General features: G+C 61.0%; 2 protein-coding genes across 4 annotated transcripts; both read right to left on the reverse strand.

Annotated features, from left to right (window-relative positions):
- Nucleotides 1-1,269: 1,269 nt before the first annotated feature.
- ERCC2 (ERCC excision repair 2, TFIIH core complex helicase subunit) lies at nucleotides 1,270-17,951 on the reverse strand. Of its 3 annotated transcripts, XM_034072165.1 has the most exons (23): nucleotides 17,907-17,951; nucleotides 17,668-17,767; nucleotides 17,007-17,084; nucleotides 16,772-16,834; nucleotides 15,648-15,761; nucleotides 14,863-14,973; nucleotides 14,666-14,782; nucleotides 13,255-13,378; nucleotides 13,075-13,171; nucleotides 11,453-11,568; nucleotides 10,717-10,888; nucleotides 9,405-9,523; nucleotides 8,481-8,550; nucleotides 8,280-8,349; nucleotides 7,544-7,645; nucleotides 7,392-7,455; nucleotides 6,480-6,601; nucleotides 6,110-6,202; nucleotides 5,614-5,686; nucleotides 4,800-4,870; nucleotides 4,579-4,722; nucleotides 3,134-3,277; nucleotides 1,270-1,478 (listed from the first exon to the last, which is right to left on the reverse strand). In XM_034072165.1, the coding sequence occupies exons 1-23, from the start codon at nucleotides 17,909-17,911 to the stop codon at nucleotides 1,386-1,388; spliced, it is 2,262 nt and encodes a 753-aa protein (XP_033928056.1). In that variant the 5' UTR covers nucleotides 17,912-17,951; the 3' UTR covers nucleotides 1,270-1,385. The 3 variants fall into 3 exon arrangements, 2 of the variants coding, with proteins under 2 accessions (XP_033928056.1, XP_033928058.1); XM_034072167.1 differs by lacking the exon at nucleotides 16,772-16,834; XR_004550480.1 differs by lacking the exons at nucleotides 1,270-1,478; nucleotides 3,134-3,277; nucleotides 4,579-4,722; ... (2 more) ...; nucleotides 6,110-6,202; nucleotides 8,481-8,550 and having other exon boundaries at nucleotides 6,528-6,601.
- Nucleotides 17,952-19,005: 1,054 nt separating this feature from the next.
- LOC117437639 (delta-like protein B) lies at nucleotides 19,006-22,115 on the reverse strand. The gene is made up of 3 exons (XM_034072178.1): nucleotides 21,601-22,115; nucleotides 19,134-19,215; nucleotides 19,006-19,061 (listed from the first exon to the last, which is right to left on the reverse strand). Exons 1-3 carry the CDS (start codon nucleotides 22,089-22,091, stop codon nucleotides 19,056-19,058), a joined length of 579 nt encoding a protein of 192 aa, XP_033928069.1. The 5' UTR covers nucleotides 22,092-22,115; the 3' UTR covers nucleotides 19,006-19,055.
- Between the last annotated feature and the right edge of the window lie 874 nt (nucleotides 22,116-22,989).

Raw genomic sequence — 22,989 nt, forward strand, 5'->3', positions numbered from 1 at the left:
GATCCAATGTCGGGGGCGGGGCGGGGGGGTCCCGTGGGGGGGCCTGGGATGGGCGACGGGCAGGGGGCACCCATGGGTGCAGGCAGCACCCATAGAGACCCCTCCAATGTGTGGGGCAGGGGTGACCTTGGGGGGGGGATCCCAGCAGTGACATGGGAGGTGCAGCCATGGGGGGGGGTCCCTGTTTATTGGGTGTTGTACAAAATTGGGGGGGGGGGTCCTGGATCCCACCTGGAGCACAGGGAGGGATCCGGACCCCCCCCCCCCCCCCATGGGTGTTGGGGGCTCCAGGACCCCCCCCATGGGTGTTGGGGGCTCCAGGACCCCCCCCAGGGGTGTTGGGAGGCTCCAGGACCCCCCCCCATGGGTGTTGGGGGGCTCCAGGACCCCCCCCCATGGGTGTTGGGGGGCTCCAGGACCCCCCCATGGGTGTTGGGAGGCTCCAGGACCCCCCCCATGGGTGTTGGGAGGCTCCAGGACCCCCCCCATGGGTGTTGGGGGGCTCCAGGACCCCCCATGGGTGTTGGGGTCTCCAGGACCCCCCCCATGGGTGTTGGGAGGCTCCAGGACCCCCCCCCCATGGGTGTTGGGGGCTCCAGGACCCCCCCATGGGTGTTGGGAGGCTCCGGGACCCCCCATGGGTGTTGGGAGGCTCCAGGACCCCCCCCCATGGGTGTTGGGAGGCTCCAGGACCCCCCCCCATGGGTGTTGGGAGGCTCCAGGACCCCCCCCATGGGTGTTGGGAGGCTCCAGGACCCCCCCCCATGGGTGTTGGGGGGCTCCGGGACACCCCATGGGTGTTGGGAGGCTCCAGGACCCCCCCATGGGTGTTGGGAGGCTCCAGGACCCCCCATGGGTGTTGGGAGGCTCCAGGACCCCCCCCCCATGGGTGTTGGGGGGCTCCAGGACCCCCCCCATGGGTGTTGGGGGGCTCCAGGACCCCCCCCATGGGTGTTGGGAGGCTCCAGGACCCCCCCCCATGGGTGTTGGGGGGCTCCAGGACCCCCCCATGGGTGTTGGGGGGCTCCAGGACCCCCCCCCATGGGTGTTGGGAGGCTCCAGGACCCCCCCCCATGGGTGTTGGGAGGCTCCAGGACCCCCCCCCCATGGGTGTTGGGAGGCTCCAGGACCCCCCCCCATGGGTGTTGGGAGGCTCCAGGACCCCCCCCCATGGGTGTTGGGAGGCTCCAGGACCCCCCCCATGGGTGTTGGGAGGCTCCAGGACCCCCCCCCATGGGTGTTGGGAGGCTCCAGGACCCCCCCCCCCATGGGTGTTGGGGGGCTCCAGGACCCCCCCCATGGGTGTTGGGAGGCTCCAGGACCCCCCATGGGTGTTGGGGGGCTCCAGGACCCCCCCCCATAGGTGTTGGGGGGCTCCGGGGGGGTCAGAGCTGCTGCACCCCCTGCTCCAGGCGCTGCAGAACCTCCTGGCACTGGAGCTGCTCCATGGTCAGCAGGGACAGACCCAACTGGTCCTCCTGGGCAGGGACGGGGGGGGGACATGTATGGGACATGTATGGGACATGTATGGGATATGTATGGGACATGTATGGGACGTGTATGGGACATGTATGGGACATGTATGGGACATGTATGGGATATGTATGGGACATGTATGGGACATGTATGGGATATGTATGGGACATGTATGGGACATGTATGGGACATGTATGGGATATGTATGGGACATGTATGGGACATGTATGGGACATGTATGGGACATGTATGGGACATGTATGGGACATGTATAGGACGTGTACGTGATGTGTATGTGATGTGTGTGATGTATGACATGTATGGGACATGTATGGGACATGTATAGGATGTGTACGTGATGTGTATGTGATGTGTGTGATGTATGACATGTATGGGACATGTGACACATGTGACATGTATGTGATATGTGACACATGACACGTATGTGATGTGTATGTGGTGTGTAAGACATGTATGTGACACATGTAACATGTGTGATACATGTGACGTGCAAGCAACACGTGTGTGATTCACGGTACCATGGTGGTGCTGGGGGGATACCATGTGGGAACCATGGGGGGGTCCTGGCCTGACCCATATTGCCCGTGGGGGGGGGGGTGAGGTACCTGCAGGAGGAGCTGGGCCAGGATACCATAGGGGTGCCATAGGGGTACTGGGCTGCACCATAGGGGTACCATAGGGGTGCTGGGCTGTACCATAGGGGTGCTGGGCTGTACCATAGGGGTACCATAGGGGCACCAGGCTGTACCCTAGGGGTGCTGGGCTGTACCACAGGGGTGCTGGGCTGTACCATAGGGGTGCCATAGGGGTGCTGGGCTGCACCATAGAGATACCATAGGGGTACTGGGCTGCACCATAGGGGTACCATAGGGGTGCTGGGCTGTACCATAGGGGTGCTGGGCTGTACCATAGGGGTACCATAGGGGCACCAGGCTGTACCCTAGGGGTGCTGGGCTGTACCCTAGGGGTGCTGGGCTGTACCATAGGGGTGCCATAGGGGTGCTGGGCTGCACCATAGAGATACCATAGGGGTACTGGGCTGCACCATAGGGGTACCATAGGGGTGCTGGGCTGTACCATAGGGGTGCTGGGCTGTACCATAGGGGTACCATAGGGGTGCTGGGCTGTACCATAGGGGTACCCTAGGGGTGATGGGCTGTACCATAGGGGTGCTGGGCTGTACCATAGGGGTGCCATAGGGGTGCTGGGCTATACCATAGGGGTACCATAGGGGTGCTGGGTTGTACCATAGGAGTGCTGGGCTGTACCATACGGGTACCCTAGGGGTGCTGGGCTGTACCATAGAGATACCATAGGGGTACCGGGCTGTACCATAGGGTGCCATAGGGGTGCTGGGCTGTACCATAGGGGTGCTGGGCTGTACCATAAGGGTGCCATAGGGGTGCTGGGCTGTACCATAGGGGTGCTGGGCTGTACCATAGGGGTGCTGGGCTGTACCATAGGGTGCCATAGGGGTGCTGGGCTGTACCATAGGGGTGCTGGGCTGTACCATAGGGTGCCATAGGGGTGCTGGGCTGTACCCTAGGGATGCTGGGCTGTACCATAGGGTGCCATAGGGGTGCTGGGCTGTACCATAGGGGTGCTGGGCTGTACCATAGGCACCCCGGGGGGGTACCTGGCGGAAGGGCTGGGCCATGGCGCGCAGGAATCCCTTGGCCACCTGAACGGCCTCATCCACTGTGAGGTTGAGGCTGGAATCTGGGATCTGCTCCTGGATCCAGCGCGGGAGCTTCCCACGGCGGTCAGGGCGGGCATAGCGCTGGGGGCACAGCACCCATAGAGACCCATAGAGACCCATAGTGACCCATAGAGACCCATAGAGACACATAGAGACCCATAGAGACCCACTGAGACCCATAGAGATCCATAGCGACCCATAGAGACCCATTGAGACCCACAGAGATCCATAGTGACCCATAGAGACCCATAGCGACCCATAGAGACCCATAGAGACCCATAGCAACCCATAGAAACCCATAGAGACCCATTGAGACCCATAGAGACCCACAGAGACCCATAGAGACCCATAGCAACCCATAGAGACCCATAGAGACCCATAGCAACCCATAGAAACCCATAGAGACCCATAGCAACCCATAGAGACCCATAGAGACCCATAGCAACCCATAGAGACCCATAGAGACCCATAGCGACCCATAGAGACCCAGAGACCCATAGCGACCCATAGAGACCCATAGAGACACATAGAGACACATAGACACCCATAGCGACCCATAGAGAACCATAGAGACCCATAGAGACCCATAGAGAACCATAGAGACCCATAGCGACCCATAGAGACCCATAGCAACCCATAGAGACCCACTGAGACCCATAGAGACCCATAGCAACCCATAGAGACCCATAGTGACCCATAGAGACCCATAGCGACCCATAGAGACCCATAGCAACCCATAGAGACCCACTGAGACCCATAGAGACCCATAGCAACCCATAGAGACCCACAGAGACCCATAGTGACCCATAGAGACACATAGAGACCCATAGAGACCCACAGTGACCCATAGCGACCCATAGAGACCCATTGAGACCCATAGAGACCCATAGTGACCCATAGAGACCCATAGCGACCCATAGAGAACCAGAGACCCATAGAGACCCACTAAGACCCATAGAGACCCATAGCGACCCATAGAGACCCATAGCGACCCATAGAGACCCATAGAGAACCATAGAGACCCATAGCGACCCATAGAGACCCATTGAGACCCATAGAGACCCATAGCGACCCATAGAGACCCATAGCGACCCATAGAGAACCAGAGACCCATAGAGACCCACTAAGACCCATAGAGACCCATAGCGACCCATAGAGACCCATAGCGACCCATAGAGACCCATAGAGACCCACTGAAAACCATAGAGACCCATAGTGACCCTTAGAGACCCATAGAGACCCATAGCGACCCATAGAGACCCACAGCGACCCATAGAGACCCATAGCGACCCATAGAGAACCATAGTGACCCATAGCGCCCCATAGCACCCCATAGTGCCCCACAGCGCCCACAGTGCCCCATAGCGCCCGCCCAGCCCCACCTTGTCGGCGAACACCATGATGCCATAGTCGCTCTTGCCCCGTAGCGCCCGCCCCACACATTGGGCCGCATGGCGCATGGCATCGAAGGCCAGGAACTCGTTCTCCCGCAGCTGGAACCGATCCCGCAGGAACTCCAGGCGTGCCTGGGGGGGGGGAGGGCACTTATGGGGCTGCCCCATAGCGGGACCCACAGCGGGACCCAGCCCTGCCCCACACTCACCTTGAGGATGCGGCTCTGGGTGTACACGTAGGGCACCCCGAACATGATGACGGCGCGGCCGTAGTGATGCACTTGGGGGGCAGGAGGGGCAGGGGGTGGATGGGGGGATCCAGCACCCCCGACCCCGTGGTGCCCCACATCTGCCCCACATCTCCCCACATCTGCCCCCATCTCCCCACATCTGCCCCACATCTGCCCCCCATCTCCTCACATCTGCCCCACATCTCCTCACATCTGCCCCACATCTCCTCACATCTGCCCCACATCTCCCCACATCTCCCCACATCTCCCCACAGCTGCCCCACATCTCCCCACATCTGCCCCACATCTGCCCACATCTGCCCCACATCTGCCCCACATCTGCCCACATCTGCCCCCCATCTCCCCACATCTGCCCCCCATCTCCCCACATCTGCCCCCCATCTCCCCACATCTGCCCCACATTTCCCCACATCTCCCCACATCTGCCCCACATCTCCCCACATCTGCCCCACATCTGCCCCACATCTGTCCCACATCTGCCCCCATCTGCCCCCATCTCCCCACATCTGCCCCCATCTGCCCCCATCTCCCCACATCTGCCCACATCTCCCCACATCTCCCCACATCTCCCCACATCTCCCCACATCTGCCCCACATCTCCCCACATCTGCCCCCATCTCCCCACATCTGCCCCCCATCTCCCCACAGCTGCCCCACATCTGCCCCACATCTCCCCACATCTGCCCACATCTGCCCCACATCTCCCCACATCTCCCCCCATCTCCCCACATCTGCCCCACATCTCCCCACATCTCCCCACATCCCTGCTCACCGAAGTCGACCCCTTCAGACACCTTCCCACGCGCCACTGAGAGCAGAACAGCCCCACGGCCGCACTCACAGGCCTGTGGGAGCCGTGGGTCAATGGGGGGCAATGGGATGCAATGGGGGCAATGGGGTCAATGGGGTCAATGGGGGCAATGGGGTCAATGGGGGCAATGGGGTCAATGGGGGCAATGGGGGCAATGGGGACAATGGGGACAATGGGGGCAATGGGGTCAATGGGGTCAATGGGGGGCAATGGAGTCAATGGGGGGCAATGGGGTCAATGGGGGCAATGGGGTCAATGGGGGCAATGGGGTCAATGGGGACAATGGGGTCAATGGGGGCAATGGGGTCAATGGGGACAATGGGGTCAATGGGGGCAATGGGGTCAATGGGGGCAATGGGGGCAATGGGGGCAATGGGGTCAATGGGGGCAATGGGGACACAATAGGGTCAATGGGGATCAATGGGGTCAATGGGGACACAATGGGGTCAATGGGGACCTCCTGGTACTTCTCCAGGGCCATGCTGGTCTCTGCCCCATCCTGGGTCTCGATGAAGATGAGTTTGTTCCGTTGGATGTTCTCCAGGATGCCCTAAGGGGGCAATGGGGTCAATGGGGACACAATGGGGTCAATGGGGACACAATGGGGTCAATGGGGACCCAATGGGGTCAATGGGGACACAATGGGGTCAATGGGGACACAATGGGGTCAATGGGATGCAATGGGGTCAATGGGATGCAATGGGGTCAATGGGGACACAATGGGGTCAATGGGTTCACAATGGAGTCAATGGGGTCAATGGGTTCCCAATGGGATCAATGGGTTCCCAATGGGGTCAATGGGTTCCCAATGGGTCCCATGTGCTCACCTGCTCGTACCACGCGGCCACAGTGCTCTCCAGGTACTGGTAACTGGTGAAGAAGGCGACGATGCCATCGGGGACCACAGCTGAGAGCTCCAGCAGGAGACTGCCCAGGTTCCGGATCACGGCTGGGGGGGATGTGGGGCAGGGGGAGCTGTGGGGCAGAGCCAGCCCCATACCCCCCCTGCCCCATGGCTCTGAGCACTGCAGCCCCACAGCCGTCCCATGGGCTGCCCAGCCCCATAACCATGACCCCAGCCCCATAACCATGCCCCCAGCCCCATAACCATATCCCCAGCCCCATAACCATGACCCCAGCCCCATAACCATATTCCCAGCCCCATAACCATGCCCCCAGCCCCATAACCATGACCCCAGCCCCATAACCATATCCCCAGCCCCATAACCATGACCCCAGCCCCATAACCATGACCCCAGCCCCATATTCCCAGCACCATGACCATGACCCCAGCCCCACAACCATATCCCCAGCCCCATATTCCCAGCCCCATAACCATGCCCCCAGCCCCATAACCATGACCCCAGCCCCGTATCCCCAGCCCCATAACCATGCCCCCAGCCCCATAACCATGACCCCAGCCCCATAACCATGACCCCAGCCCCATAACCATATCCCCAGCCCCATAACCATGACCCCAGCCCCATAACCATGACCCCAGCCCCGTATCCCCAGCCCCATAACCATGACCCCAGCCCCATAACCATGCCCCCAGCCCCACAACCATGCCCCCAGCCCCATAACCATGACCCCAGCCCCGTATCCCCAGCCCCATAACCATGACCCCAGCCCCATAACCATGACCCCAGCCCCGTATCCCCAGCCCCATAACCATGCCCCCAGCCCCATATTCCCAGCCCCATAACCAGGCCCCTCCCTGCCCCACAGCTGCCCCCTACCAATGTCCTCCCGCGTCTCAAACTTGGAGGTGATGGCAACCTGGTCATTGCCGCGCCCCACAATCTATGGGGCAGGACACACACACAGGTGACACAGGGACAATGGGACCCCCCCTAGCCCCACAAGTGCCCCCCCCCCATCCCCATCTCACCATGGGGCAGAGGCAGGTCCGGGCCAGTGTCATGCTGAACGTTGCCATGGTAACGGGGCGGAAATCCAGGATTTTGGGGTACATGTCCAGTGGGGAGAGAGTCTGGGGGGGGATGGGGTTATGGGGCAGGGCTGGGCTATGGGGCTGGGCTATGGGGCAGGGCTATGGGGCAGTGCTGGGCTATGGGGCAGGGCTATGGGGCAGGGCTATGGGGCTGGGTTGTGGGGCAGGGCTATGGGGCAGGGCTATGGGGCAGTGCTATGGGGCTGGGCTGTGGGGCTGGGTTGTGGGGCAGTGCTATGGGGCAGGGCTATGGGGCTGGGCTGGGCTATGGGGCTGGGCTATGGGGCTGGGCTATGGGGCAGTGCTATGGGGCTGGGCTGTGGGGCTGGGTTGTGGGGCAGTGCTATGGGGCAGGGCTATGGGGCTGGGCTGTGGGGCTGGGTTGTGGGGCAGGGCTATGGGGCAGTGCTATGGGGCTGGGCTGTGGGGCTGGGTTGTGGGGCAGTGCTATGGGGCAGGGCTATGGGGCTGGGCTGTGGGGCTGGGTTGTGGGGCAGTGCTATGGGGCAGGGCTATGGGGCAGGGCTATGGGGCTGGGCTATGGGGCTGGGCTGTGGGGCTGGGCTGTGGGGCTGGGTTGTGGGGCAGGGCTATGGGGCAGGGCTATGGGGCTGGGCTGTGGGGCTGGGTTGTGGGGCAGTGCTATGGGGCAGGGCTATGGGGCAGGGCTCACCCCCGAGGTGATGATAACGGACTGGAAGCGCTCAAAGATGGGTTTGATGGCGATGGAGGCGTCGAGACAGCTGCAGAGGGGCAGGAGAACAATGAAACACCACATCCCATATCCTGTATCCCATATCCCATATCCCATATCCCACATCCCACATCCCACATCCCATATCCCATATCCCACATCCCATATCCCATATCCCACCAGAAGTGCAGGACGGGGTTGCTGATGCTTGGGGTGCGGTCATCGAAGGGCTCAATGATGATGGTGAAGCCTGAGGGGGTCACAGCCCCATGGGTGCTCTGGGGCACATCCCATATCCCACATCCCATATCCCATATCCCACATCCCATATCCCATATCCCATATCCCACATCCCATATCCCACATCCCATATCCCACATCCCATATCCCATATCCCACATCCCACATCCCATATCCCATATCCCACATCCCATATCCCACATCCCATATCCTGTATCCCATATCCTGTATCCCACATCCCATATCCCATATCCCATATCCTGTATCCCACATCCCATATCCCACATCCCACATCCACATCCCATATCCCACATCCACATCCGACATCCCATATCCCACATCCCACATCCCACATCTCATATACCACATCCCACATCCTGTATCCCATATCCCACATCCCACATCCCATATCCCATATCCCACATCCCACATCCCGTATCCCACATCCCACATCCCATATCCCACATCCCATATCCCATATCCCATATCCCATATCGCACATCCCACATCCCATATCCCACATCCCATATCCCATATCCCATATCCCATATCCCACATCCCACATCCCACATCCCACATCCCATATCCCATATCCCACATCCCATATCCCATATCCCACATCCCACATCCCATATCCTGTATCCCATATCCCACATCCCACATCCCATATCCCATATCGCACATCCCACATCCCATATCCCACATCCCATATCCCATATCCCATATCCCATATCCCATATCCCACATCCCATATCCCACATCCCACATCCCACATCCCACATCCCATATCCCATATCCCACATCCCACATCCCATATCCTGTATCCCATACCCCATATCCCATGGCATCCCATAATACCCCCACCTCTGCCGTAGGTGCTGACCAGGGTTCCCAGGTTGGCCACGAGCGCAATGGGACTGAACTCAGACACATCCTGAACCTCCAGCGTGCGGAGCAGGGAGCGGAGCCGCTCGGAGCAGAACCTGCACCGGGACATGGGAATGGGATTGGGATATGGGACAGGGATATGGGATATGGGATACAGAGATATGGGACAGGGATACAGGATATGGGATAGGGACACTGGGATATGGGATAGGGACAGGGATATGGGATTGGGACAGGGATATGGGACAGGGATATAGGATATGGGATAGGGACACTGGGATATGGGATACGGGATTGGGATACGGGATTGGGATATGGGATGCGGGATTGGGATACAGAGATATGGGACAGGGACACTGGGATATGGGATAGGGACAGGGATATGGAATAGGGACAGGGATATGGGATTGGGACAGGGATATGGGATATGGGATATGGGACAGGGATACAGAGATATGGGATAGGGATACAGGATATGGGATAGGGACAGGGATATGGGATTGGGACAGGGATATGGGATATGGGACAGGGATACAGAGATATGGGATAGGGATACAGGATATGGGATAGGGACACTGGGATATGGGATAGGGATACAGGGAGATGGAACAGGGACATGGGTATGGGATATGGGCTTGTAGACATGGAATATGGGACACACAAGACACATGGCACACATGGGATATATGTGATATATGGGATACATGGGACGCATGACACATGTGACATATGACACACACGTGGCACACAGGTGACACAAACAGCACACATGTGACCCACACATGACACACACGTGACCCACACGGCACACACAGGTGACCCACATGGCACACACGTGACCCACACATGACACACACGTGACCCACACGGCACACACGTGACCCACATGACACACAGGTGACACACACGTGGCACACAGGTGACATAAACAGCACACACGTGACCCACACGTGACCCACGTGACCCACATGTGACCCACATGTGACCCACATGGCACACATGTGACCCACACAGCACACACGTGACCCACACGTGACACACACGGCACACACGTGACCCACACATGACACACACGTGACCCACATGGCACACACGCGACCCACATGGCACACACGTGACCCACATGGCACACACGTGACCCACACATGGCACACACGTGACCCACACGGCACACACGTGACCCACACGTGACCCACACGTGACCCACATGGCACACATGTGACCCACACAGCACACACGTGACCCACACGTGACCCACACGTGACCCCCAGGTGACCCCAGCGCTCACCGCAGCGGCCTCGCCTCCACGCAGGCGCGCAGCCTCAGCTCCCGCAGGAAGGCCGCGGGACTCTCCTGGCGCACGGGGCCCCCCCCCCGCAGCTGCGCGCGCACGAACGCCACCAACCGCCGCAGGAAGCTCAGGAAGTGCCGAGCGGAGCGGATGGAGCCGGGGAGAGCCTCTGAACCGGACACGGCAATGAGAGGCTGTGGGGGGGCTATGGGGGGGGGCTATGGGGGGGGGCTATGGGGCACTATGGGGCACTCTGGGGGCTATGGGCACTGGGGGGGGCTATGGGGCAATATGGGGGGGGCTATGGGGCAATATGGGGGGGAGCTATGGGGCGCTATGGGGGCTGTCTATGGGGCAATATGGGGCACTAGGGGTGCTATGGGGCTGTCTATGGGGCAATATGGGGCACTAGGAGTGCTATGGGGCTGTCTATGGGGCAACATGGGGCACTAGGAGTGCTATGGGGCTGTCTATGGGGCAATATGGGGCACTAGGGGTGCTATGGGGGTGTCTATGGGGCACTGGGGGTGCTATGGGGGCTGTCTATGGGGCAATATGGGGCACTAGGAGTGCTACAGGGGGTGTCTATGAGGCATTATAGGTGTTATGGGTGATGTCTAAGAGCGCTATGAGTCACTACTATGAGAGCTGTGGGGTGTCTATGGGTGCTATGGGTCTCTATGGGTGCTATGGGTCTCTATGGGTGCTATAGGGTGCCATGGGGCTGTGGTACCTGTGGGCACGTCCTCGGGCAGCAGAGGCCCCCCCTGGCTGAGCTCGGGGTCCCGCAGGCCCTGCACGAGGCGCCCATACTCCTGTGCCAGGCGAGCTTCATCCACCTGCTGCAGCCTGGGGGGCACCATGGGGTCAGGGGGGCACCCATGGGTGGGGGGGCACCCATGGGGTCAGGGGAGCACCCATGGGGTCAGGGGGGCACCCATGGGGTCAGGGGAGCACCCATGGGGTGAGGGGGGCACCCATGGGGTCAGGGGGGCACCCATGGGTGGGGGGGCACCCATGGGGTCAGGGGAGCACCCATGGGGTGAGGGGAGCACCCATGGGGTCAGGGGGGCACCCATGGGGTCAGGGGAGCACCCATGGATGGGGGGGCACCCGTGGGGTCAGGGGGGCACCCATGGGGTCAGGGGGGCACCCATGGGGTGAGGGGAGCACCCATGGGGTGAGGGGAGCACCCATGGATGGGGGGGCACCCATGGGGGTGAGGGGGCACGCATGGGTGGGGGGGCACCCATGGGGTCAGGGGGGCACCCATGGGGGGGGGGGCACCCATGGGGTCAGGGGGGCACCCATGGATGGGGGGGCACCCATGGGTGGGGGGGCACCCATGGGGTCAGGGGGGCACCCATGGGGTGAGGGGAGCACCCATGGGGTCAGGGGGGCACCCATGGGGTCAGGGGGGCACCCATGGGGTCAGGGGGGCACCCATGGATGGGGGGCACCCATGGGGTGAGGGGGCACCCATGGGGGTGAGGGAGGCACCCATGGGTGGGGGGGCACCCATGGGGTGAGGGGGGCACCCAGGGGGTGAGGGGAGCACCCATGGGGTGAGGGGAGCACCCATGGGGTGAGGGGGCACCCATGGGGTCAGGGGGGCACCCATGGGTGGGGGGGCACCCATGGGGTCAGGGGGGCACCCATGGGGGTGAGGGGGCACCCATGGATGGGGGGGCACCCATGGGGTCAGGGGGGCACCCATGGGGTCAGGGGGGCACCCATGGATGGGGGGGCACCCATGGGGTCAGGGGGGCACCCATGGGGTCAGGGGGGCACCCATGGGGTGAGGGGAGCACCCATGGATGGGGGGGCACCCACGGGGTCAGGGGGGCACCCACGGGGTGAGGGGGGCACCCATGGGGTGAGGGGAGCACCCATGGGTGGGGGGCCACCCATGGGGTCAGGGGGGCACCCATGGGGTCAGGGGGGCACCCATGGGTGGGGGGCACCCATGGATGGGGGGGCACCCATGGGGTGAGGGGAGCACCCATGGGGTCAGGGGGGCACCCATGGATGGGGGAGCACCCATGGATGGGGGGGCACCCATGGGGTCAGGGGAGCACCCATGGGGTGAGGGGAGCACCCATGGATGGGGGGGCACCCATGGGGGTGAGGGGGCACGCATGGGTGGGGGGGCACCCATGGGGTCAGGGGGGCACCCATGGGTGGGGGGGCACCCATGGATGGGGGGGCACCCGTGGGGTCAGGGGGGCACCGATGGGGGTGAGGGGGCTCCCATGGGTGTGGGGTGGACCCATGGGGTGACCCATAGGGGATGAGGATGGGGGTACCCATGGCTCCGGGTGCCAGGGGGGGGGGGGTCTCTGGGGGTGCCCCCACCTCTGCACCGCGTCCTGCAGTGCCACCAGGTTGCTCTGGCACCGGTCGAGCGTGCGGCGCGTGATGGTGACCCCCATGGCATCGATGCAGACGTTGTCTATGGGGGGCACGGGGACGCTGGCACCCATGGGTGGGGGGGGGCACCCAAACCCCCCCCCCCCCCGTCCCCCCCCCCTTCACCGATGTTGTGGGCCTCATCGAACACCACCACTGCTCTGCGTGCCAGCTCCTTGGAGACGGCATCAGACACCTTGGGGTCCAGCAGGTAATGGTAGCTGTAAACCACCACGTTGGCGTGCAGGATCTGTGGGGCAGAGCGTGGGTATGCTTGGGGGGCAGCCCCCCCAGCACTGACACCCTCCCTGTAGTGCCCCATAGCACCCATAGCACCCCATAGCGCCCAATAGCCCCCATAGTACCCATAGCACCCCATAGCCCCCATAGCACCCCATAGCGCCCAATAGCCCCCATAGTACCCATAGCACCCCATAGCCCCCATAGTACCCACAGCACCCCATAGCCCCCATAGTACCCATAGCACCCCATAGCACCCCATAGTACCCACAGCACCCCATAGCCCCCATAGTACCCATAGCACCCCATAGCCCCCATAGCACCCCATAGCACCCAATAGCCCCCATAGTGCCCCATAGCATTCCATAGCGCCCACAGTGCCCCAGAGGCCCCAAAGTACCCCATAGCCCCCACAGCATCGCATAGCCCCCATAGCGCCCCATAGCGACCCATAACTCCCATCGCACGTCATAGCCCCCATAGTACCCACAGCACCCCATAGCCCCCATAGCACCCATAGCACCCCATAGCCCCCATAGCGCCCCCATAGCACCCCATAGCCCCCATAGCCCCCATAGCGCCCCCATAGCACCCCATAGCCCCCATAGCGCCCCCATAGCACCCCATAGCCCCCATAGCGCCCCCATAGCCCCCATAGCGCCCCCATAGCACCCCATAGCCCCCATAGCCCCCATAGTGCCCCCATAGCACCCCATAGCCCCCATAGCACCCCATAGCCCCCATAGCGCCCCCATAGCACCCCATAGCACCCCATAGCGCCCCATAGCGCCCCCATAGCCCCCATAGCCCCCATAGCGCCCCCATAGCCCCCATAGCGCCCCATAGCCCCCACAGCCCCCATAGCCCCCATAGCACCCCATAGCACCCCATAGCACCCCATAGCCCCCATAGCGCCCCCATAGCACCCCATAGCACCCCATAGCGCCCCCATAGCACCCCATAGCCCCCATAGCACCCCATAGCCCCCATAGCGCCCCCATAGCACCCCATAGCCCCCATAGCACCCCATAGCCCCCATAGCACCCCATAGCACCCCATAGCCCCCATAGCGCCCCCATAGCACCCCATAGCACCCCATAGCCCCCATAGCGCCCCCATAGCACCCCATAGCCCCCATAGCGCCCCCATAGCCCCCATAGCGCCCCCATAGCCCCCATAGCACCCCATAGCCCCCATAGCACCCCATAGCGCCCCCATAGCCCCCATAGCCCCCATAGCCCCCATAGCACCCCATAGCCCCCATAGTACCCACAGCACCCCATAGCGCCCCACATACCGAGTAGCGGGCGAGGAAATAGGGGCACCACCCTCGGCGCCGGCCCAGGGCTCGCAGCTCATCCAGGTTATAGATGCCATGGGGCAGGGGCACCGCACGCCCCTGGGTGTCCCAGTCCTGGGGGGCAGCGAGGGCAGGTTGGGGGGCACCCATGGGTGCTGGGATGGGCTATGGGTGCTGCCCCCCCCCCCATATACCTCATAGAAGGCGCAATGGGGCCGGGAGCCGTCGCTCTGGGCCCGTGCGTGTGGGGCCGTCAGTGCCATGCAGCGGCTGTCGATGTCCTTGCCATAGCGCAGAGCTGAGACCTGCGGAGCACAGGGGGCAGCGGATCCCAATGGATCCCAATGGATCCCAATGGATCCAAGCGGATCCCAATGGATGCAGCAGATCACGACAGATCCCAGTGGATCCAAATGGAACACAGCAGGTTCCACTGGTTTCTGATGGATCCCAATGGATCCCAATGGATCCCAGCAGATGCCGACAGATCCCAGTGGATCCCAATGGAACCCAGCAGGTTCCACTGGTTTCTGATGGATCCCAGTGGATCCCAATGGATCCCAGTAGATCCCGACAGATCTCAGTGGATCCCAATGGATCCCATCAGATCCCAATGGACGCAGCAGATCCCAGTGGATCCCGATGGAACCCAGCAGGTCCCACTGGTTTCTGATGGATCCCAATGGATCCCAGCGGATCCTGACGGAACCCAGCAGATCCCACTGGTTTTTGATGGATCCCAGCAGATCCCCACTGAATCCCACTGGATCCCAGCAGAAGCCACTGGTTTCTGACAGATCCCAGCGGATCCCACTGGTTCCCAGCACATCCCACTGGCTCCCAATGAATCCCAATGGATCCCACTGGTTCCCAGCACATCCCACTGGTTCCCAATGAATCCCAATGGATCCCACTGGTTCCCAGCAGATCCCAGTGAATCCCATTGGATCCCATTGGATCCCACTGGATCCCATCTCACCTCCGGGTGGATGCAGAGGTTCTTGCGGGAGCTCAGTGCCAGCCCCAGGAACGGCAGCTTCTGGCCCAGTTCCTTCTCGTAGCATTCCAGAAGCTTCCGCAGCTCCTCCACCACCTGCACCGGAGCCATCCCATAGATCCTGGAGCCATCCCATAGATCCCGGAGCCATCCCATAGATCCTGGAGCCATCCCATGGATCCCAGAGCCGTTCCCATGGATCCCAGAGCTGTTCCCATGGATCCCAGAGCTGTTCCCATGGATCCCAGAGCTGTTCCCATGGATCCCAGACCCGTTCCCATGGATCCCAGAGCTGTTCCCATGGATCCCAGAGCCATCCCATGGATCCCGGAGCCGTTCCCATGGATCCCGGAGCCATCCCATAGATCCCAGAGCCATCCCATGGATCCCGGAGCCATCCCATGGATCCCGGTGCTGTTCCCATGGATCCCGGTGCTGTTCCCATGGATCCCGGAGCCGTTCCCATGGATCCCAGAGCTGTTCCCATTGATCCCAGAGCTGTTCCCATGGATCCCAGAGCTGTTCCCATGGATCCCGGTGCTGTTCCCATGGATCCCGGTGCTGTTCCCAATGGATCCCAGAGCCGTCCCATGGATCCCAGAGCTGTTCCCATGGATCCCAGAGCTGTTCCCATGGATCCCAGAGCCATCCCATGGATCCCAGAGCTGTTCCCATGGATCCCAGAGCCGTTCCCATGGATCCCAGAGCTGTTCCCATGGATCCCAGAGCCATCCCATGGATCCCAGAGCCGTTCCCATGGATCCCAGAGCTGTTCCCATGGATCCCAGAGCCGTTCCCATGGATCCCAGAGCTGTTCCCATGGATCCCAGAGCTGTTCCCATGGATCCCAGAGCCATCCCATGGATCCCAGAGCTGTTCCCATGGATCCCAGACCCGTTCCCATGGATCCCAGACCCGTTCCCATGGATCCCAGAGCTGTTCCCATGGATCCCAGAGCTGTTCCCATAGATCCCAGAGCCATCCCATGGATCCCAGAGCTGTTCCCATGGATCCTGGAGCCATCCCATGGATCCCGGTGCTGTTCCCATAGATCCCGGTGCTGTTCCCAATGGATCCCCCCCCCCCCCCCCCGGCCCTGCCCCAACCTTCTCGATCTCCGGCACCGTCCGCGAGCAGTAAATGAGCTTGGTGACCTCTGACGGGTGAGCCTGGGGGGAGAGGGGGATGGGAGCCACTGGGATCCACTGGGATCACTGGGATCCACTGGGATCCATTGGGATCCATTGGGATCACTGGGATCCATAGGGAATCACTGGGATCCATTGGGATCACTGGGATCCATAGGGAACCCCTGCACCCATAGGAGCCCCCGGTGCTCACCCGCTGGTAGGCCACGATCAGGGCCAGCAGTGACACTGTCTTCCCGGTGCCCGACGGCATCTCCAGCACCCCGTGACCCTGCGGGAGCCGCCGCGTTACCGGAGCCCAACCGGATCCAACCGGATCCCAATGGATCCCCACCGGATCCCAACCAGACCCCACCGGATCCAACCGGACCCCATTGGAACCCACCGGATCCCAATGGATCCCAACCGGATCCCACCGGGATCCCAACCGAACCCCACCGGATCCAACCGGAGCCCAACCGGACCCAACCGGATCCCAATGGATCCCAACCGGACCCCATTGGAACCCACCGGATCCCAACCGGATCCCAATGGATCCCCACCGGATACAACCGGATCCCAACCGGACCCCACCAGGACCACACCGGATCCCAATGGATCCCAACCGGATCCCACCGGGATCCAACCGGACCCCACCGGATCCAACCGGACCCCATTGGAACCCACCGGATCCCAATGGATCCCAACCGGACCCCACCGGGATCCCAACCGGACCCCACCGGATCCCAATGGATCCCAACCAGACCACACCGGATCCCAACCGGACCCCATTGGAACCCAGTGGATCCCAACCGGATCCCAACCGGACCCCACCGGTTCCCACCGGATCCCAATGGATCCCAACCGGATCCCACCTTGGCATCCAGCGTCCGCTTGAGCTCCAGCATGTACGAGAACTGCTCGGGGTAGATGTAGTCATAGGGGAACGGCACCAGGAGCCCGTCCACGTTGAGCCTGCGGAGCCGCCGACACCGGGGGGGGGTCCCCCCGGGTCCATAGGGATCAATCGGGATCAATTGGGATCCATTGGGATCAATAGGGATCAATAGGGATCAATAGGGATCGATCCCCCCCCCAAGGCCCCGCCGCTCACTTCATGGCTCCCGCCGCTCCCCTCACGCCGAAGCCCCGCCCCTCGCGGTCCCCGCCCCTCCGCCCCATTGGCCGGCGAGCTCCCCGCCCCGCCCCGTCTCTCGCCTCCGATTGGCTGCGCCCGCTGCCCGTCAAGCGCGCCGAGGCGGGCGCCAGGGGGAAGCAATCGAGCGCCGAACGGAGGAGTGAGGGTCCCGCCCCCCCCCCAATCACGTGACCCCGGAGGCAGGAGCGGCTCGAACGCGGCTTAAAGCGCTTTAATGGCACCGGGGGGGGGGGGGGGGGGGGGTCAATGGGGGGATCCATTGGGGGGGTCAATGGGGGGATATCCATTGGGGCGGATCCATTGGGGGGGTCCATGGGGGGGATCAATGGGGGGGGATCCATTGGGGGGATCCATTTGGGGGGCTCCATTGGTGGGGGATCCATTGGGGGGGGGGTCAATGGGGGGGATCCATTGGGGCGGATCCATTGGAAGGGTCTGTGGGGGGGGATCAATGGGGGGGATCCATTGGGGCGGATCTATTGGGGGGGGATCCATTGGGGGGGGGTCAATGGGGGGGGATCCATTGGGGGGATCAATGGGGGGGTCCATGGGGGGGATCAATGGGGGGGGATCCATTGGGGCGGATCTATTGGGGGGGTCCATGGGGGGGATCCATTGGGGGGGGATCAATGTGGGGGGGATCAATGGGGGGGGATTCATTGGGGCGGATCCATTGGGGGGGTCCATGGGGGGATCCATTGGGGGGGGATCCATTGGGGTGGGATCCATTGGGGGGGGTCAATGGGGGGGGGTCCATGGGGGGATCCATTGGGGGGGGATCCATTGGGGGGGGTCAATGGGGGGGGATCCATTGGGGGGGTCCGTGGGGCGGATCCATTGGGGGGGGATCAATGGGGGGGTCCGTGGGGGGGATCAATGGGGGGGGATCCATTGGGGGGGTCCGTGGGGCGGATCCATTGGGGGGGGTCCGTGGGGCGGATCCATTGGGGGGGGATCAATGGGGGGGGATCCATTGGGGCGGATCCATTGGGGGGGGATCAATTGGGGGGGTCCGTGGGGGGGATCAATTGGGGGGGTCCGTGGGGGGGGATCCATTGGGGGGATCCATCGCGGGGGGGTCCGGAGCGGATCCAGCGGCGCCGATCACACCTGGGGGGGGGGAACGGGGGGGTGAGAGGGGGCGTGGCCGGGGGCGTGGCTGGGGGCGGGGCCTGCGCTCACCCGCGTGGCCGAGGGCCCGATCCGCTGCTCCCGGCCCGGGGCGCTCAGCACCGGAGCTCCCCCCGGCGGGGGGGGGCGGGGGCTGCAGAGGGCACGGTGAGAACACATAGAGACACATAGGGACCCCATAGATACCCATAGACACCCATAGACACCCATAGACACCCATAGACACCCATAGATACCCATAGGGACCCCATAGACACCCATAGATACCCATAGACACCCATAGACACCCCATAGACACCCATAGACACCCATAGATACCCATAGACACCCATAGACACCCCATAGACACCCATAGATACCCATAGACACCCATAGACACCCCATAGATACCCATAGATACCCATAGACACCCATAGATACCCATAGATGCCCATAGACACCCATAGACAGACACCCATAGATACCCCAGATTCCCATAGACACCCATAGATACCCATAGACACCCATAGATACCCATAGACACCCCATAGCCACCCATAGACACCCATAGACACCCACAGATACCCCATAGACACCCATAGACACCCATAGACACCCCATAGCCACCCATAGACACCCATAGATACCCATAGACACCCATAGATACCCATAGATACCCCATAGACACCCATAGACACCCGTAGACAGACACCCATAGATACCCCATAGATACCCCATAGACACCCATAGATACCCATAGATACCCCATAGACACCCATAGATACCCATAGACACCCATAGATACCCCATAGATACCCATAGACACCCATAGACATCCCATAGCCACCCATAGACACCCATAGATACCCATAGACACCCATAGACACCCGTAGACACCCATAGACACCCATAGACACCCATAGATACCCCATAGATACCCCATAGACACCCATAGATACCCATAGACACCCATAGATACCCCATAGATACCCATAGACACCCATAGACATCCCATAGCCACCCATAGACACCCATAGATACCCATAGACACCCATAGATACCCATAGACACCCCATAGACACCCAAAGACACCCATAGATACCCATAGATTCCCATAGACACCCATAGACACCCATAGATACCCCATAGACACCCCATAGACACCCATAGATACCCATAGACACCCATAGATACCCATAGACACCCCATAGACACCCAAAGACACCCATAGATACCCATAGATTCCCATAGACACCCATAGACACCCATAGATACCCCATAGACACCCCATAGACACCCATAGATACCCATAGACACCCCATAGACACCCATAGATACCCATAGATACCCATAGACACCCATAGACACCCATAGACACCCGTAGACACCCATAGATACCCATAGATACCCATAGACACACATAGACACCCATAGGTATCCATAGACATCCCATAGACACCCATAGATGCCCATAGACACCCGTAGACACCCATAGATACCCATAGAAACCCATAGATACCCCACAGACACCCGTAGAGGCCCCATAGCCACCCATAGACACCCATAGATACCCCACAGACACCCACAGACACCCATAGACACCCATAGACGCCCATAGATGCCCATAGACACCCATAGACACCCATAGACACCCATAGATACCCCATAGATACCCCATAGACACCCATAGATACCCATAGACACCCATAGACACCCATAGACACCCCATAGATTCCCATAGACACCCATAGACACCCATAGATACCCCATAGATACCCCATAGACACCCATAGATACCCATAGACACCCATAGATACCCCATAGATACCCCATAGACACCCATAGACACCCATAGACACCCGTAGACACCCATAGAGGCCCCATAGCCACCCATAGATACCCATAGATACCCATAGACACCCATAGACACCCATAGATTCCCATAGACACCCATAGATACCCATAGATGCCCATAGCCCCCATAGCCACCCATAGACACCCATAGACACCCATAGATTCCCATAGACACCCATAGATACCCATAGATGCCCATAGCCCCCATAGCCACCCATAGATACCCATAGATACCCATAGCCACCCATAGATACCCATAGATACCCATAGACACCCCATAGACACCCATAGATACCCATAGATACCCATAGCCACCCATAGATACCCATAGATACCCATAGACACCCCATAGACACCCATAGATACCCATAGATACCCATAGCCACCCATAGATACCCATAGATACCCATAGACACCCCATAGACACCCATAGATACCCATAGACACCCATAGATTCCCATAGATACCCCATAGACACCCCATAGACACCCATAGACACCCATAGATACCCATAGACACCCCATAGACACCCATAGACACCCCATAGACACCCATAGACACCCATAGATACCCATAGATACCCATAGACACCCCATAGACACCCATAGATACCCATAGACACCCATAGACACCCCATAGACACCCACAGACACCCATACCCCCCATAGCGCCCCCCTCCCCTCACCGCCTCCCGGCCGCCCCGAGCGCGCTCCCGACGATCACCATCAGCAGCAGCAGGGCCGCGGGCACGGCGCAGCCCAGCACGAGGGGGGCGTGGCCTCGGGGAGGGGGCGTGGCCCGGGCTGGCACCGCCTCCTCGCACAGCGCGCCCATGTACCCCGCCGCGCACGCGCACACGTGCCCGGAGATGTGCGTGTAGCACGTGGCCCCGTGCAGGCAGGGCCCCGACGCGCATGCGTCGGCGCGGCGCTGGCAGCGCCGCCCGGCGTAGCCCAGCGTGCATGCGCAGTGGAAGGCGTTGACGCCGTCCTGGCACGTGCCCCCGTTGGCACATGGGTTCGGGCTGCACTCGTCCAGGTTCCGGTCACAACGACGGCCAATGAACCCCGGACGGCAACGGCAGAGGGGGGGGGCACCGGGCACGGAGCGGCACTGACCCCCTGTAACATACATGTAACATACATGTAACATACATGTGACATACATGTAACACATAACACATCACACCGACGGCCAATGAACCCCGGACGGCAACGGCAGGGGGGGGGGCACCGGGCACCGAGCGGCACTGACCCCCTGTAACATACATACATGTAACATACATGTAACATACATGTGACATACATGTGACACATAACACATCACACCGACGGCCAATGAACCCCGGACGGCAGCGGCAGAGGGGGGGGGCACCGGGCACGGAGCGGCACTGACCCCCTGTAACATACATACATGTAACATACATGTAACATACATGTGACATACATGTGACACATAACACATCACACCGACGGCCAATGAACCCCGGACGGCAGCGGCAGAGGGGGGGGGCACCGGGCACCGAGCGGCACTGACCGCCTGTGGAACACACGTGTGACATACATGTAACATACATGTAACATACATGTAACACATAACACATCACACCGACGGCCAATGAACCCCGGACGGCAACGGCAGAGGGGGGGGGCACCGGGCACCGAGCGGCACTGACCGCCTGCAACATACATGTGACATACATGTGACATACATGTAACATACATGTAACATACGTGTGACACATAACACATCACACCGACGCCAATGAACCCCGGACGGCAACGGCAGAGGGGGGGGGCACCGGGCACGGAGCGGCACTGACCCCCTGCGGAACACACGTGTAACATACGTGTAACATACATGTAACATACATGTGACACATAACACATCACACCGACGGCCAATGAACCCCGGACGGCAACGGCAGAGGGGGGGGGCACCGGGCACCGAGCGGCACTGACCGCCTGTAACATACATGTGACATACATGTGACATACATGTAACATACATGTAACACATAACACATCACACCGACGGCCAATGAACCCCGGACGGCAACGGCAGAGGGGGGGGG

This window comes from Melopsittacus undulatus, chromosome 24 (genome assembly GCF_012275295.1).
Source record: "Melopsittacus undulatus isolate bMelUnd1 chromosome 24, bMelUnd1.mat.Z, whole genome shotgun sequence".
In the NCBI taxonomy this organism is placed as follows: domain Eukaryota; kingdom Metazoa; phylum Chordata; class Aves; order Psittaciformes; family Psittaculidae; genus Melopsittacus; species Melopsittacus undulatus.

Excerpts from the sequence above, each read along its gene's own strand:
- ERCC2 (XM_034072165.1), bottom strand. Across the intron at positions 11,569-13,074 it reads CTGCAGGACGCGGTGCAGAG|GCTGCAGCAGGTGGATGAAG; the intron begins GTGGGGGCACCC and ends GGTGCCCCCCAG. Across the intron at positions 4,723-4,799 it reads CCCAGAGCCGCATCCTCAAG|GCACGCCTGGAGTTCCTGCG; the intron begins GTGAGTGTGGGG and ends CCCCCCCCCCAG.
- LOC117437639 (XM_034072178.1), bottom strand. The coding sequence starts at position 22,091 with ATGTGTTACATGTATGTCACATGTATGTTACATGTATGTTACATGTAT. Across the intron at positions 19,216-21,600 it reads CTCGGGGCGGCCGGGAGGCG|CCCCCGCCCCCCCCCGCCGG; the intron begins GTGAGGGGAGGG and ends TGCCCTCTGCAG.